The sequence below is a fragment of the Telmatherina bonti genome (genome assembly GCF_933228915.1).
Source record: "Telmatherina bonti genome assembly, chromosome: 3".
Lineage (NCBI taxonomy): Eukaryota > Metazoa > Chordata > Actinopteri > Atheriniformes > Telmatherinidae > Telmatherina > Telmatherina bonti.
This window is the reverse complement of record NC_136621.1, coordinates 31,996,364-32,014,684: the sequence shown is the minus strand read 5'-3', so window position 1 is coordinate 32,014,684 and position 18,321 is coordinate 31,996,364. Positions and strand designations below refer to the sequence as shown.

Below are 18,321 nucleotides of genomic sequence, written 5' to 3'. Positions count from 1 at the left end.
TTACAAGATGCCTACAAATGTTCCACAGTGTTGCCTTAAGTATTAAGTAGAGTAGCAGCCTGCTGTGATCTTAAAGTGCTTTAATAAAGGTAAACCCAGCGGATGGTCCTGTGTAATGGTGATGTGCTCTTGGGTGGTACTTCCCAAATTAGACGATGCAGATTTGTCAACAAGCTTGTCCTGCTGCCTTTATATGGCTGCAGGGGATTAATGTAGCAAAGGTGGAGCTTTCAATGTTGTAAATAGCAGCTGAGATTCCTTTAAATACACATCTAGATAACTTCTGATACTTGCTCCTGATGTTTCTGCTTTCTGCAGCAGGCCTGTATTCCTGTCATTACATTTAGTGTACTGTTGATTAAATCCTTACATTGCATCACAGACAAATGCAGTTATAATACATTATGTTTTGAGAACAAGCTGAGATCAATTTCTAAACCAAAAAACACTTTATTGTCTTTTGTACACAACTTCTACCTAGTATGCACCATTCCTGCTGCCTATGGGCCTTAATACCAGCGATCAGCACCAAAACACCACACAGCTGCTAATGAGAAACTTCATCAGTAACACTAACCTGTAAGACTTCCGCTTGCACTCTCGTGCTGCAACTAGAGAAGATGAGATGAAACTATTGATGGTTGATGGAAAATAAGTAAACATGTAAAACAAATCCAATAAACGAAATAAATAAAAATGATAGAAAACATTAAATAAAGTTCAGGAATAGCATTGAAAAGCTCAATCCTTCATATTTATCACAATAACTTGGACTTTAAAAGGCAAAAAAAAAACAAAAAAAACAAAATAATGCAACCCTCCAGCCACAATACACAATACACATGATACATAATGGATAAGAAAACACCAGTAACTCCTTTTCTGCAGCCAAGCACAACAAAATAATCAAACACTTGTTTGCCATCTCAAGTTGCAAAATTTTTAAGAATATAGTTGCTGATTTACATAAACTACTCCACAAGCACCAGTATATGTTGCAAGATGTTTTAGTTTTGTCCTGATTAATGAAGCTCCATACGGTCATGCAGCTTGACTTTACTTTTTTCCCATCATAATACAGTGTCTTCATGTGAAATTGAGGTTTATGCATCAGAGACGGCGCAGGTTGTGTGCTCTGTAGATCCTGTTAAGCACATCACTGGGGCACACCATCTCTGCTTTGAGATTTTAAGCATTCATTGTACTTCCATAACTTCTCACTTTAACTATGCTTAAGCCTGGCGGGTGAAAAAAATCCTTTCCTACATGGTCACATTTAATTCCCTTCATCATTTTTCAACTGGAATGAGTGAAATTGCTCCTTACCATCAGCAACTTTGCTCATTAAGGGGCTCGGAGAACATTTAAATATTTCTATTTAAAACGCCTTCCCAGCAATTCCCAAAAGCCTATTTTACGCTTCTTCAGTAAGTGGATTAAACTGAATTAAAAATGAAAAGAAAAAAAGGGAGAGACTTTTTGTAGTGGCTTTTATGTTTGCTGAAATACAGCTTGTGTTTTATATCAAACAAATAAGTACACTGCAGATACACCTTTAGTGCATGTGAGGTAATGAAGCTTGTAACAGAGTGCAAAATGTGAACAATAATAAAATAACACCGTTGGCTATCTGGTGGGGGTCATCGGCCAGGCAGAAGCATCTTGTGTTTTTATATGTATATATAAAACAAAAAACAAATTTATATGTAAGGTGATCATGGATAAGCAGTAGAGGAAAGCTGTAGTGATGGATGTATCCATCCCCAATGATGGAAATATCAGGAAAAAGGAGCATGAGAAACTGGAGAAGTACCAAGGAAGAACTGGAGAAGGCCTGGGGGGTGAAAGCAACAGTAGTACCCATAGTGATCAGAGCACTTGGGGCCGTGTCTCCCACACTGGAGAAGTGGCTCCAACAGATGGTGAAACATCAGACATCTCCGTCCAGAAAAGAGCAGTCCTAGGAACAGCTAAGATACTGCGTAGGATCCTCAAGCTCCAGGACTCTGGTAGAAAACCCAAGCTTGAGGGATGAACGGCCACCCGCCCTACCCTGGGGAGATGGGAGGAGCGGGTGAGGGAGGAGGGGTTTTTTTGTTTGTTTTTTCAATATAATATACAGATATATTTTTTTTTTTAAATATATTTTTTTTCATGTCCATCTCTTCTCATTAGATCTGTCCTCTCCTCCCAGAAGAGTTTTCTCACAAATCAATCCATATAAAAGATAGTAGGCTCCATGCAAATCCACAGAACCTACTGAGTTCACACGCGTCTGTTGTTGTTGTTTATGTCTTTTTCTATTTTCAACTCATTCTTGTATATGAGATCTTTTGCAGTATCGTGTATTTAATGTGAAAAGGTAACAAAACTACTATCAAAAGTAAAACATTAGTATTTGCGGAGTTTGGTAAAGATCTTATCTGGTTGCTGACTGTCTATCAAGGTAAATCTGGGCTTTGTGATGCAAATTTTCTTCTGCACATTTCTTGTGCCACAGCAGTGTATCACGGAGAAAGGGCCTGCTAAATATTGAAGCATTTAGTCTGTATTCTTGAATATGAAACAAAGTCTATTCACATTCAGCACAATTCATTTGAATCACACAAAGAGCATAAAGCTCTTCCATCAGGGCTAGCTGGTTGATACTGACAACAAAAAGCAACTATTTTTATGGTCAATGGGGACTTTACTTTTGTTGAATGGCTTTTGTTTGACTGAAAAAGACTTTGATGAATTTGTTTCCCTGTAATCGACATTTTGATTGGGCACCCTCGGGCTTGCCTGTTAGAAAACCACAAGCGCTCACAGTCCTCTTCCAACTCGGTCCATATGCACACACACTTGCAGAGTCCAAAGAAAAGCATACATTAGATCAATCTTTGGTGTTTAGACAGTGTTTAAAACGCATTTTTTTTTTATTTTTAGAGTGGTTCATTGTGATGCCTCACAAGAAAATATAAAAACAAGATGGGATTATGCCTCCAAATGAAAATAAAAGACTGATTTTTATGGTTTCACTTCCTTATTCTCTTTTAATGGTCATAGCAAGCAGCAGATGAGTAACAAGTGTGATAAACTGTCTGATTTCTCTTTTTCTTCTCTGTCACCATCTTCTTCACTCATTTCTCTGCAGTCATGCCCCGTTTTGCTGAACAAGTGGAGGTAGCTATCGAGGCACTGAGTACAAACCCCCCACAGGCCTTCGAGGAGAATGAGTTCATTGATGCATCCCGCTTGGTGTACGATGGCGTCCGTGACATCAGGAAAGCTGTCCTAATGATAAGGGTATGTGCATTACTTGTTCTCAAAGAGTAGAGCATGCTCAGTTCTGTTTTACCTCTCATTTAGAGCATTTGACTATTATTTCACAATTAAGATCCAATTCAATTCAGCTAAATTTGTAATTTATACACACATCAATATAAACCAATTCATAATAAATAGCTTAGATGAGGAAAACCAACTGATTCCATCTAATCTTGACATCGATACAATCCCCCATCCTGAGCATGCACAAGGCGACAGTGGAAAGGAAAAAAACTCCCTTTAAACAAAACCTCTGGCAGAACCTCGCTCAAGGTCAATCATCTGCCTCGACTGGTTGAGGTGGAGAGGAAAGAGAGACCGACATGTGCTGCAACTTTTAGCCAGAAAGACCTGCAGATAGAGAAATACGTTAATGATGCCAATACTTTACACATGGAAGATAAGGTGCAGAGAGATGAAAAGGAATGGGATGTTCCTCAGCAGTCAAAGCCTATGGCAGGATAACTGAGGGATTGCTAGACCACTCCTAACTGCAAGATTTATCAAAAAGCCAGGTCTTATGGTCAGTCTTTAAGGTAGATACAAACATCTGAATGAAGTCTTGGTTTTCTAATATTGAATAATTATGAGTTTTGTTCTAATTTGGTGTCATCTTGACACCCTCCAACTGTTTCAATGTTAAAGTTACGCACCTGTACAGGCTATAACTTGAGGTGTAGACGCACTATAACAAATTCTAACCACTCTTGCTTTTGGGATCTAGCTGCACGTTTTTGCTAGTCTACATTTGCAGAGGTATGTGCTGCTGACTGAAATGGAGTTCATTACTGTCGCTATTCCACACCAAAAATATAGCTGCCTTCAGCAAGAGAAGAAACATAATTGAAATCTATCTGTCACATGATCTGTTTTAGAAAGCAGACTGAACACTTGCAAACATGTTACAATAAGAATGCCTCCCAACAAGAAGCTACCAGCTGTTCCACTTCCTCACACCCTCACTCTGATGTTACAGTATCTACATTTTTCACCCGCATTGGCCCCTGCTTTTTTTTCCACCATGTAATTCATTTATTCAACTTTATGCAGGCTGGAAGGTTTCCCAGTGCAGCTCTGGAAAAAATCTAATTATGGAAAATAATTTGATGTTGGTAAATAATGTAAAACAGGCAGCTTTGAACTGCCCAGGACCAGCTGGCTTCGTAATCCCATCCAAGTTCAATTACTTTCTGAGGAAACAACTTGGAAGATCTGTGCTTTTTCTTTCTGTCGTCTGACTCCATCATACAGATACCAAATGTCGCTTCCTTGTGTAATATTTTATTTTTTCTACTTGAATCGAATAATAGCTTTTTTAGAATTCTCACAGGACTGATCTCATAAGAAGTCAGTCAATTAAGAAGGCAATTCTCCGCAGAGTATCAAATCTGAGGCAGGTTTTAGAAGAGAATAAAGTATAATGAAACTTCTTGAAACGCAGAGCTCTCACATGGTCTTTATGTAGCCCCACACACACACACACACACACACACACACACACAGTTGGACAGAGCAGACAGGTTCTGAACAGCTAGAATGAATAGAGCTGCACAACAAATCTCAAATTGTTACATCAACCAATACTACCCATGTTTACACAATTTTACCAGGTTTAATAGACTCACAACATGTCTTACAGAGACGTACAGAGCTAACACCCCCCAGCACTGAAATAAAATGAAAGCAGCAGCATGGATGGGATTACATGTTTCAAAAGCTGACACGTAATCTGAGACTCCTGGTTTAGGAACGTTGAGTTTAAATGCTTATCAGAGGCTAAACACTCCTAAGAGGTTTGCAACAAGGCGGGCTGTTTTTCTTACAAGCTAGAAACATTCTAACATAATTATCATAGTTATAGTTCTCTGTCACAGTGACCACAAGTTTAAAAAGCAGAATCTCTCAGTGCACTGAAAGCAATCTCCACGGTAACCAGCCCGTCTGAGTTGGCACCTCTGGTGCGCCACACACTGACCTCATTGCAACAAATGAGGGGGCTGAATTCTTTCACACAGTCTTTATGTATGTGCGAGGACGGCTTTAGTCAGATCTTACATGACTTCTCTGAATATTCTTTGAAGGAAAGAAAAGCTCAGCTATGCATTTATATTTCTCTCAAATATGTGAACACATTCACACCCAAATGTTAGGTGTGGTCAGTTGGACTTGCAAGCACAGCTAAATGAGATGCATGCTGGTGATGCAGTGAATGCATTAAACATGTGGCTGTTCGTTTATCACATTGTAAACCGCTGTTATTATCAGTTTTTCTCTGAATTAGCTAACCTGACTGACTGAACTGGTCAGTACCTGGCTCTTCTCTGGATTTCACCGTCCAGTTCTAAATGCTTTCAGATCAAAGCATCTCAATGCGAGCCTGTGGGAATATCGGGATTGTAATATGATTTAGTAGCCTGGCATGCAAGACAGAGGCATAAATACGAATTAGTCTGCTGCCTCTCGGTTAAGGTTTGATTTCCAAGGAGAGTTTTTAACAAGCTTGAATCAGAGTGCCTCTGGCTGTTGTTGATAGATCTACTAGTCTTTTGGAGTAACCAATCAGGTGCCTTAACAGCACTCCACTGCACCTCCTTACTATCCTGTATTAGATCACAACTAGTGTTGTGGTTGGGCTTACTGGATGAAAATCCATTAGAACATGAAGATAATGCAAATGAGACATTCACTCACATTCATCTAATCCTCAGGCTATTGAGCTGAAGTAGCAAAATAAGGAGGTTTAAAATAAAACAGCATAAATTATGCTGAAAAATCAATGAATCATTCCATTCTTTATTGAAGTGTTTATAAAAGTTCAGAGAACATCTTTTTTTAGGGAGAAACGAATCACAAAAAGCATTGAGTGTGTGATTATATTCAGCTTTACACACGTCTTATCCAGCTACTTTTCAGATTCTTTTATTCGTGTTGAACCTTTACCAACATGCTGACTTAGGTTTGAACTTAAACTCTGCTTGTGATATTGTGTGTTGAAGGAAACAGAGAAATAAATGGATGTACAATTTCCACACAACTGGGTCAAAGTTCTAAGAAAGCTCAACTTCTCTGCGATCTTTTAAGGGAAAAAAAAATTGTTTTTTTTTTTTTAACCTGCTTGTGTAACCGTGCTTTTGTGCTTCTTTCAGACACCAGAGGAGCTGGAAGATGACTCTGACTTTGAACAAGAAGACTATGATACTCGCAGCAGGACTAGTGTGCAGACTGAAGATGACCAGCTTATTGCTGGACAGAGTGCTCGGGTAGGGAACCCCTCCCCCCCACCACACACACACACACACACACACACACACACTGAGCTGCACTTTTTAAACTGTGCCCGTCTGACATAAGTAATGAACAAAGATGTTTAAAGTGAAACAAACAGCTTGGGTCAAGGCTGGGCACCAAGCCCAAATACTTTGTAAAAATGATCACAGTGCTTCAGTTGAAGTGCAAGTCAAACTCCCTCACATCTATCCGGTTTCCATGGCCACATGTGAATCAGTGCATCCAACTGGTTCCAGTTGCATAGCATTTAAATCATCCTAACAAGAAGCGCTATTTGAAATAAGCACCGTTCAGGGATGGCAGGTGTAAAATTGCAATCACAAACAAAGAAGTAATTACCAGACTCCCTTCAGACGCTACCTAAAATACAGCACAGTGCCGTGCCAAGGCCTCGGTCATGGTCACCAGGGTCTGGGCTTTGTTGCACATTAGCAATTTTTCACTTGGGGCTCAGCTTAAAGGACATTAGGAGGGTATCAGTGCCTGCTCCCTTCCACTACACAGAGGGTCTAGCGGTGTGTTGCATGTTGAATGGATTGTGGATGGCAGCAGTATGACTTGGCTCAGTGCCTCTCCCTGTGGCCCATGCTTGCCTGAGTCTCTATGCAATATACAGCCTGCACACATTGGGCCAACACAAAAAAAAAAGGGAGAAATAAATCCATTCAAAACAGCAGCTTATTTGATTTAAATGTCTCTACTGTGCAGCTTCAAACCCCTTTTTTTTTTTTCCTTTTTTTTGTAAAAACCCCCAAAACACAGGCTGAAAGCAACCTTTCATGTTGAAACTAAATCTCCCCGGGACTCCAGCAGGAGTCATCAAACTGATTCAGTGTTTTAACATGCAGCACCATTACCGAGACTTCAGCTTATTCCAATAAACTGTATATGATTAACCACATATTCACAAGGAATATAGTTATACACATCTTTTAGATGGAAAGTAGTTTCAAACTCGGTTGTAAGATGTTAGTGATTGTTAAATTCTTAGTGAAATTGTGTCCTAAAATTGTCTTACTATGCCATGGAAATATGGATAATACACTATTAAAATACAAGTTTTAGAATATTTCAGCCTTTCATAACATTTTGTGTATGTGAGCAGAAAATATTTTTTTTATAAAACACGACCAGATACCTTTTGATTTAAAGAAGTAAAGAGGAAATATTTTAACCTCATAATTATTAAAACCTTAATAATTCAGAATTTCTGACTGAAGCACAGGCCTGAAGTTGTAGGTCAGGAAGCGGAAGATAAATATTGACCAATATATATTTGCATATTACATTTTTCTTACCATACCTTCTCTTGCTTGCAGATAACTGTAGAAAAGTGTCATTTTTCAGTATGTTAAGAAAAAAAACCACCGCAGTGCTGCAATGCAGACGGCTGATTATGAACAGAAAACACTTGTTTACGCTGAGCCATACATACCATCAGACATTATCGAACTCCATAACAACATCTTTATCATCTTCAGCATGAATGAAGACGTCAGTAAATGTTCACTTTTGGACTTATGAGAAAAAATGGAACCGTCTTTAGGAGTTTTTGGTTTCATGTCAGCTTGAATGAACCTGATTAAGACAGAAACAGCCAACAATTCATTTCAATAAAAACAGATTATTAATCAGAGGAACTGCATTTGTAGATCTGTTAAACAGATCAATAATGTCCACAAGAAAATGAGGATCGTTTGTGTTCTTAGATATAGTCAAGAGAACAAGTTATTTTTTAATTAATCACGTCAAGTCTTTAAAGTTTAATATAAAATTCCAGCATGGACACTGAGAACAGATCCTGATTTGGGGCTGTTTCAGAATGACTGTGGGGGTTCTGGGAGTGAAGTACTTTGGGTTTGTTGTATTTATACTCCCACTAAGGCTCCTGCAGTGTAGCATAGCAGGGCCATCTGAGCTAAGATGCACCAACGCTTGTACACAAAGGAGCTTTACAGCGCCAAACTGTTAACTCGCTCTCCTGGCAGTCAGCAGAGATTTGAGTGGGCGGCACTTTTTGGGAACAGTTTGCAAGTTGCAACATGTCCCTTTGTCATAACTTGTAACTGTGATACAAGGTGGATTAAATCCCACAAGGATGTCCGCTAATATCAAATAAATGCACAGTATAATGTTATAAAACATGATTTATTCCGTTTAGTTCAAATGATTTTGTACTATAAATCCGTCGTGCTGCTTTTCACAAAGCTTGATATCACCTGTTTTTCTCCTCTTGAGACAGTGTCATGCCCTCTGAGATTAAAGCTTAAAACACGCACAAGGCAAGCACATCCATAAAAGATGTTTTTGCTGTGAACCACTGGTGATCTACTCCATCTGCCTCAGCCTGTCGTGTCAGGATAAAGCTTGCTGTCCTCTCACGGCCATGCCAAGTCCACGCTGGTCCTCTGTGTTTCTATTCAAACAGACAAGAGGAAGTATAATCCATTTTTTCCATAGGAGCTGACACAAGCACACTGAGGTTTACAGCCGTGATCCCTCCAAGCCCGTCCACTGCACTGGCATCGCAGACAGGAACCAGTCCCCATAGCTCTGTCTTAACTCTCTTCATCTCCAACTTCCCTTTTTTTTTTTTTTTTTTTTTTTTTTTATTTATTCTGTTTCTCTGTAGGCAAAAAAATAAAGAAGTTCAGGTCAGTTTGACAGCATGCACTTGATTTTGTGGCTCTACACCCGTCATTGTTATTGTAGATGTGCATTAGGTAGAAGTATTAGAGCTGCTGTACGTAGAAGCAGACAAACAGGGAAAGAAAAAGGAACAAATGTTGAGCATATGATCTCTTTAAAACAATCAGAAATTAACTTGAATTCTGTAACACACCACAGATAATGCACATGGCAGCCAAACATAGAAGCCCCCCCCCCCCCCCCCCCCCCCACACACACACACACACACACACACACATCCAAAACATTTCTAAACACGCTGATTGGATAACCCTTCTGATAGGTCATCCATAAAATTGAACTCTGAGTGTCTGGCCAGTTTATTTCAAATGAAACAAATTAAAGTCATTTCGAGACGCCGCTCTTGGTGAAGAAACCCGGAGAGCGCTTTTAATCCCTGCAGACGTAGCCGAGTCGCACAGCGTATTGGCACAACATTCCCTCGGCCGGATTTGCCACGATGTTAAGCTCCCAAGGCCCGCTCCTTGTTGTTATCAGTAAAGAAGGGGAAGGGATTTGGGGATAAGTGAATTCTAGAGAGCTGTAGAGGAGGGGGTGGGGGTGGGGGCTGCCTCACCAAGGGCCTTCCTGCTCCCCTGACATCCCAATTGGCTCATGTGTTTACCCCTGTGCTGCGGCTTTCTTTTGTGTTCAGCCCCCCTTTCCCTCCCATCCTCCCTGACGTGCTCTCTTTTGTCACACCATTTTCAGAGCGAATTGGTATACTCACCAAACCCCCCCCCCCCCCCCCCCCCTCTCTCTCTCTCTCCCCAGCCTCCCTTGATCCCTTTTTATTTTTTATTTATTTATTTATTTTGCAGAGGGAATTTTCCGTCCAAATTGTTGAGTTTCAAGAGACTTTTTGCTCCCTTTAGCTATTTGGAGGAGCAGTCTGGCTTGATTTAATGTTGTTTTTTTTTTTTTTTTTATGTTGGGAGGATGTAGGGGAGCATCCTTGTTTTGCTTTGAGTTAGCAACAAGAGTGTTTCTCAAGTTACATCTACGTTATCTAATTCATAACACTGGCATTTAGCAAAACCATACATGTCTTCCCCCTTTGACATAAGCTGCACGCTGTTTAGCATAATCATAGAAATGAGTGAATAATTGATGCCTCAACAGTTTGCTGCGGAAACGATATGAATAGCAAAGATGTTAATGACTGCCTTCCAGTCCCGGAGTCAGAGACTTCTGCTGAATATCACAGCACACTCACTGGTGTCGCTGTTGATTAGGCAGCAATTACAGTCCAGCTTTGCCTACCTTATATTTTTGGCTACACTGAACATGAGCGTGTAATCTGCATCCTGTACCTCAGGGAGCCCAAACGGCAAACTGAGAACACAAACACACTGAAAGTAAATGGACTGGAATGACTTCATTGTCCTCACTTAGTATGTATTTTAAACAGGCTGAAATCCAGTACATGAACATTTTTTTTTTTTAAATTAAAGGCATGAGAGCTGGTTGAAACCAGTTTAATCTGTCAGCAAAAGCATGTAGAGGATGTTTGTCAACGCACTGACACTGGGCAGTCTGACTTTGACCACCAGAAAACAACATGTTTCGGCCAGTAGTGAGTCGACAGCTACGACACAGATTTTCCACTGGATGAAAGCCACGGGCTTGTTTCTGTTTACACAGATTGATCTCTTTGTGCCCCCCCCCCCCCCCCCCCCCCCCCCCCATGCAGAGTGAAAGATTTCAGGTGGTCAGCCGACACAAGCCAGACTTGTATAAAACGCTAAGAGCGTGTAGCCTTCGGATACAACATTATGTGTAGATCAAATGCCGATCGGCTGAAAGCCGGCTCGAAAGAACGGAGAAGTGTGTGTGAAAAGCAGAGACACGAGCGGATCTTTGTCCACTTTGATGTGTGTATTCTTTGCAGCCTAGTTGAGGTGATCTGAGCTTCATACGTGTAAAGGTTTAGGTGAGGTAGAGATTACAAAAGGCTGAATAAAGAGGCGTACCTGCAGCAGCAGCATAGATCCAGGTTTACTGAGGACGGGTCAGCAAATCACCACATTATTCTTAAAATCAACTAAATTGCGTATGATGTTGTCCAGACACACCAAAGGATGCAGGCACCCCAGAGCTCCCAGTACGTGCAAACATACCTTCAGTGAGAATTTAAATGTGCTCTGCTGCAAACATCTGTATGTTTTGAATGGCCTGCTCCTCATTGTAAAAACATATTAACTTGCCGTTTGTTTTTAAATGTGAGCAGTGCTTTCACCCCACATGCTGTTTAATGGGATTTGCCTCCATGCTGCTGTTTGTGTGTCTTGGCACCAGCAGCAGAGGAAATCTAACTGGGCTTGAGGGGGCTCGTTTTGTGTGTTTGTTTATGCCAGTCGACTTTTTCCTCCCCTCCTTTTTTTTTCCAAGCTAACTGTCATCAAAGCTCTGCTCAGACAGCGATCAGTAGGCTAAAACTCACCGACACATCTGTTGGCCACTGATGAGAAAGTTTTATCTTTTCCACTGAGCGATCGTTCCTCTTCTTCCTCGTTTTCTTTCAAAGAATTTCAAGAGGAGTCGTCTGGGGTTTTTGTTTTTATTTTTCTCCTGGCACATCTCGCAAAGGGATGCTGGCAATGTGACGCACATCTCAGCCCCCCCCCCCCCCCCCCCCTACACACCAGAGGGATAAAGGAAGAGGGTGAAGGGGGACCAGGCTGATCATTTCATTACTAGACTAGCAGTTCTTGGAGGACGATCAATAATAGATGGGGTTAAAAAAAAAAAAAAAACCTACAAAAATGACGTTTTTTTTTGGTTTTTTTTTGACTGTACTCATTTTCTCTATCTTCCTCTCAAGTCAATAGAATCGACCTAATAGAAACCAGGTTACTCTCCCTTCCACCTCACCTCACCGACATAATGTTGAACAAATGCATTATTCATTCTCTGCTCTAAGAAGCAGGGTAATTATACATTTATCTCCCAAATAATACCGGGTCCTAACTGCGCCTATGACCTTGCCACAAGATTTATGCCGTTTTAGACCTGCCCCCCCCGAAGGCTGCTGAGAGAGCAAATGTATTCTTATGGATGGGAGCAAAAAAAATGGTAAAAATGGATTTGCTTTTTCCGGGTATAAGATGTCGGGGGGTTTGAAAAGGTCCGGTCGTTAAACGCAAAGTTTAGAACTTTTTTTTCCAAAGCGTTTCAAAAGGGCAGGAATAGTCCGTCTCTAAACTCAATGCTGAAGTTTACGGTTCTGCAGATCAAAAGGTATACAGGATAGAAAAGAAAATGGAGCTTCAGCTCACTTTTTTTTAGTCTGTTTCTCCTTAACTAATCCCTTTACCTCTTTCCCCTTTTTCTTCATTTCCCTACCGTTCTCTGCTCTGCAGCTTTATCGCCCTCCTCTATTTTAATTCCTCTCCTATGGCACATCGCTCATTCTGAGCCATGTTTTTCATATATTTTTCTATGCTTAACCTTTCCAAGTCTCCTCCTCCTCCTCCTCTTAACGCCTTTGTTTCCTGTGTTGTCTGTAGGCCATCATGGCACAGCTTCCTCAGGAGGAGAAGGCGAAGATTGCTGAGCAGGTGGAGAGCTTCAGACAGGAGAAGTGCAAGCTCGATGCGGAAGTCGCAAAGTGGGACGACAACGGCAACGACATCATCGTGCTCGCCAAGCAGATGTGCATGATCATGATGGAGATGACGGACTTCACAAGGTAAAAGCGCCACGTAATAAAATACCGTCATGTGGCGTTCAGAGGCTCCTCTGACTTTTAATGAGTTTGCACAAAAAAAAACTCTTAAAACATGAATCATTTGTTTCCTCCAGCTTTTTCTTTGTTCAAAGCACATCTCTAAGATGCATCATTAGGGAGACAAAGGCAGACTTTATTTGTTTCATCCATTACCTGGGAAACGTTGCATTGCAGGTTGATTTTAATGCCTCACATCCAGGCTGCCAGAAGCAGCAAATTAGCAGCTATACACAAGTTTGTGTGACACAGAGGTGAGCTCGGTATTAAAAGGGAAAAAGCTCTGCATGCCCGCTGCCTCTGCACAACTCCCACCGACTTTTTTTTCCTTCTCTCACTCCTTGAATTTTAACAGAGGCAAAGGCCCCCTGAAGAACTCCTCAGATGTGATCAACGCTGCTAAGAAGATTGCAGAGGCTGGTTCCAGGATGGACAAATTAGCTCGTGCTGTTGCGGATCAGGTAGCTTTGCAACTTTGCCTGCAATTTCTATCTGTCACTGTCGTTTTTATTTATTTATTTATTTTTTAGTCTTGATAATTTTCTGCTTTCCGTGTGAAAGTGGCCCTGAGCAAAATCAGAGTAAGCGTGCATGGCCAGTGGAAATCTTTACTGTGAGCACTGATGAGCGAGGCTGCAGCGGTGGAGCGGTGTTGCTGCATGACTTTGTCTCCCAGTGGGGCCGACAATGAGAGAGCAAGACAGCAGAACCAACCTGTGTCTCTAATATAATTAGCTTCCAACTGAGGTGATGCATTCATTATCAGATGAGTACCTCTCTAAAACGCGCTGACAGACCATTTTCAATATCTAATCAATCAGGTCTTTGCCAAGGGAAAGTGGGGAGTGAAAAGAAATGAGTGTTTATGCTGTGTGAGTGTGTGTGGGTACACATAATGAAGTAGGAGGTAGTTTAAAACACTCACACCAGGTAATGCATGATGTTCTTTGTCACCTGTCTCTAATAAGAAGCAAGGATAAACTTAAGCTCTGAGCTGTGTGATTTATGGAGGCTGCCTGTTGTCTTTGTAATTGCAACTGCTGTTAGCTTTGCACAGCTTCGGAATAATTAGGGATGGTTTCATTGTCACACCCTGAGATTCTATCCAGCGCTGCTGAGCTGGAGAAGTGTTACGTTTCTGAACTTTTGGATTTTCTATAGAGGAATCTTCTCCTGTAATCCTGCTGCCAGTGGGAGGCCTGCATATTTCTTTAAAACAACAGATTAAAAAAAAAAAAAAAAAAAATCTGGAGTTTCTTTTTACAAACTTAAGAAAGGAAAGCAAATAGACCCAAAGAGATTACTGCAATCTGTTTGGTTCTTTAGGACAACTGTGCAGTACACGAACAAACCCAGACAGACTGTTTAGGATCTGTGTGACTGCTGTTTTATTTCCACGAACACTTCAGTAACAGCAGTCGATTTGGTCCGAGTTAAAGATAAGATGTTGCTAATGTGTCCCGATTTGTACAGAAAGGGACTCAATACGGAGAGAAATCTTTTTTTTTTTTTTTTTTTTTTTTGTAAAGATATAAACAAATTAGGTTCCAATTAAAAATAATATATTTGAGAAAGCATACTTCTCCAACTTCAATCAAAACTAATGTTTTTAATCAAAACTACTGTTTTCTGCAATCAAAACTAATGTTTGTATGTCAAAAATGAACCATTACAACCATTGTGCATAAAAATGAGTCCAAGAATTTAAGATATTACCCAGCAGCAGCTGAACGTTTCGCCACTCGAGGTGTGTTTGGATGGAACAGTAATGTAGCTGCAAACACTCTGTAGGTGCAGCAGATAAAACAGTGCTCTATTCTAAAAGAGGCAGCAGGTACTGTAATGTCTTTTTTTTTTTTCCCTTTTTTTTAATCCAAAACATTGGAAATGATTTTAAAAGTGCGTAAAATGAAAGTATAAACCTGTAAACGGGCACATATGTGGTTCTTTAAGTGTTCCATCTGCTGTTTGGGCCGGGTCACTTACAGTATCCAGTTGTTGGTGTGATTTTATTACTGACTGGCAGTACTAAGAGACACACTCCCTTACATTTTCTGCCTTCCATGCCTTGTTGTGACAATATGTGACTACACAAGAATAAATCAGCAAGCCTTCTGCTGTTACAACAGAGCAGAATGCCTGTTCGTTTTGTGGCTGTGGAGTTTGCAAAGCTGTCAGCGGGACAGAAGGCATCTTCGGTCAGCACCGGGAATGTTCTTCTGGTGTCACTCCGTCCTGCCCTGCACAGCATATTGCACCACAGAACAAAGTTGCAAACTACGGATGCATCTCCGCAGCGCTGTCTGCTTGGTAATGAGCTGAAACAGAGGGATGAGTTGATTTATTTCTTCTCCATATGACTCATGTATGTTCCCATGTGCAGGAACATTTGTCTCCATTTGCGGTCATGTTTGTCATTCAGATGCCAGATCTTCATTTGCCTGCATGTGTAAACTCTTCTCGTCTCTTGGACTGCCAAGTGACAGTCGGTGTTTCAGAGGAGTTGAGTGGGAGTGAAAATGTCACAAGGTAAATAAGTTTGCAGTAATGAACACAGCAGGTGGCGTGCCATTTTTAATTCTCACTTGAAGAAAAGTCGAGACCGAAGGCGTTTACTGAACGTTTACGGGCTTCGGCAGCGCTTGGAGAAACAGGAGCTTTGCTGAGGACACGAAGTGGAGAATGAGCAACTTTTTACTTCCTGTTATGTGTCACGTGTCTGTCATTCCCGCTTGTATAAAGTCAAAACATAAAAATGTGAAGCGTCTTAATGGAAGTGTGAAGAATGCTTGTCTCTGAGCGGCTGGAATCAGTGACATCCACTCAAAAAGACTCCAATTCAAACGTCTTTATTTGTTTGGAGAGGTAAGTATTATGACCAGGGGCATCACCAATGGTTACCAGCAGCCCTCGCCTCCACCAGCAGCCCTCGCCTCCACCAGCAGCCCTCGCCAATGAGCCCAAATGTCCCCATTTATCCCTTCTGCTGCTGATTGGGCTAAACCACATTCCACTCAACAGAGGTGCTTCCCATATAACAAATACCTTTGAATACATTTTAAAACCAACTCCCTAAAGGAATTTTATAAATATATAAAAAACACCTATCCATAGATAGTATAAATTTATATAATTAGATCTAAAACCATTTCCCAAACCTAAAACCCAAGTGCCCTTGGTCTGAGTGCCACCCATCTGGTTGATGGCCTCTCCTGGAATCTTTAAAAAGTACTCAGGCCCTTAGGGAAACATTTGCCTGAATAAACCAAGGGAGAGGACACCAACCAGGTGAGCTAACGCCATTATCATACCACCTCTACACATCCAATCATTTCTTTCCTCCACAGCTGTCTGGAAAACAAATGACATTAGTGAATATTAACTGTGAACAAATATGAATAAAGTGTAAATGTGCCTAAACCGAACCCACATGTGCCACCCTTACTTTATATTTTTATTATTTTTCCTTTATTACTTAAAACACTCAAGGTAACGGGCAACTGCTTCGCTACAGGAAGATCCTTTACAACTTTGATCAATTGTCTTTGTTGTTTATGAGGAAGACAAGTATTTCACATTCAGACTTATTGTCAGGTAATCTGTGCCTGTCGACAGCGCTGCGTCTTGACAATAAAAAGAGAGGTTGCTCCACTGCTCTCACACAAGTCCCTTAAGTAGCAAACCTTGTCACCATGACTCCTCATCAGCCCTATTGATGAACACATGTGAAGCAGAAGGCAATTCACCGTGGAAGGATGGGAGGACGACAAGCTCTTTCATACTCATTTAAGCACAGCACTTGACATAGAAAATTCCCTGAGGGATCTTCACCCCATTTCACTCCAGCAATGCTTCTTTTTCTTCCTTTTTTCTCCCACTTCCCCTTCCCGCATGCGGCTTCATCTGCAGCATTAACTCTGAAGCGCATGCTAAATATTGAATTCATTCATTTTATTACATCAAGATTGCTGCTACTCCTGGAACTGGTTCTCTTTAATGTCAAACTTGTGTGTGTTTTTATCCTTCCTTCTCTCTCTCTCCCTCTCTCTTCCTTCTCTGTTTTTTTTTCTTGCAAGTCAAATCCTTTCAAATCACAGTTAAAGTCTGTAAAATGACTAAATGAGTTTAGATGAATGAAGAAGTCAGAATCCATTCCAGGAGAAGTCATTTCGTTACCTTCAGTTCATCCATCTTGCCGTTTCTGCAGGCTAAATGTTCAATTTGAAAACAGTTTTTTTTTTTTTTTTATAAGTGAAACATTTGCTGTATTGTAGCCTTTAGATGTTTCAGTCTTCCTGCAAAAGGTGAATACGCTCCAAGATCTGTTTTTTCTTTGTCTTTCAGAGAAAACTAATCAAACTGGAAACTGGGTAATTGTTGGGCCTGATGTTGGACCTTTCTTTTTTAAAAAAAAAAAAAAACTACATCATTTTTAGCTCAATTGACATTACAAAATTTAACGCACTGTGTTTAATTACAAGTTTTCATTTCCTAGTTTCATCATTGGTATGTACACGTCATCCATTTTTTCATCCTCTTCAATGATGGATTTTCCTCTTAGATTCTCATTTTGTAAGTTAAAAGTTTCATATCATGTCTTTCTTTGACAGTTTTCATCCATCCATCTCCTAAATATGCTGTCCCATTTCCTCACAATTGCTTTTTTTTTGGCAAGCAGGAAACATCTGTCCTGTCTTTGCAGTATTTTCCTTTACATTTCTTCAGTGCTCTCCACGATGTATCCCATCATAAGTTCTATCTGTTCTTAGAAAAAAAAAACGGTCAATATATTTCCTCACTTTAAATGACAAAATGACAATATTATTATTATTATTATTATTATTATTATTATTATTATTATTATTATTTCTATGGGTTAGTTCCTTACATTCAGGATTGTGATGAGATCAAATACAATCATTTTCCGAACAGTTAAAACTGTTTTGTTCATCATCTTTGGTCTTACTACCCAGTTCTTCTTCCCATTTCTCTACCACAATAACAATGTTTAATTCAACATTTCTTTGAGTTGTTGGCTCGGATAAAAGTTCTGCTGATTATTTTTGTTCAGAATTTACATTGTACTGTATTTCTATTATAGAACTGTTTTAATTGTAAATATCTGGAATAATACTTCCTGTTCTACTTATTCTGTAGTCTTTGTGTAAAACATCATCCCATTCCCCTTCGTATGGCAGTGCTTTTTGCTGGAATATTTTCTCTTATACCTTGTTGGGGTTTCTGGTTTAGAGGACATGAAAATGAACGACTGATATATCTATAGGTCTATCTGAGAAATGTGAGTTCAT

At 40.3% G+C, this 18,321-nt stretch overlaps 1 protein-coding gene across 1 annotated transcript in view; it reads left to right on the top strand.

The window, feature by feature from the left end:
* ctnna2 (catenin (cadherin-associated protein), alpha 2) overlaps window positions 1–18,321 on the top strand; it is a 329,734-nt gene that overhangs the window by 303,149 nt on the left and 8,264 nt on the right. The window contains exons 13-16 of the mRNA XM_079238137.1: window positions 3,137–3,288; window positions 6,456–6,569; window positions 12,795–12,976; window positions 13,368–13,473. Coding sequence (XP_079094263.1) covers window positions 3,137–3,288; window positions 6,456–6,569; window positions 12,795–12,976; window positions 13,368–13,473 — 554 coding nt within the window. The remainder of the gene's footprint in view (window positions 1–3,136; window positions 3,289–6,455; window positions 6,570–12,794; window positions 12,977–13,367; window positions 13,474–18,321) is intronic.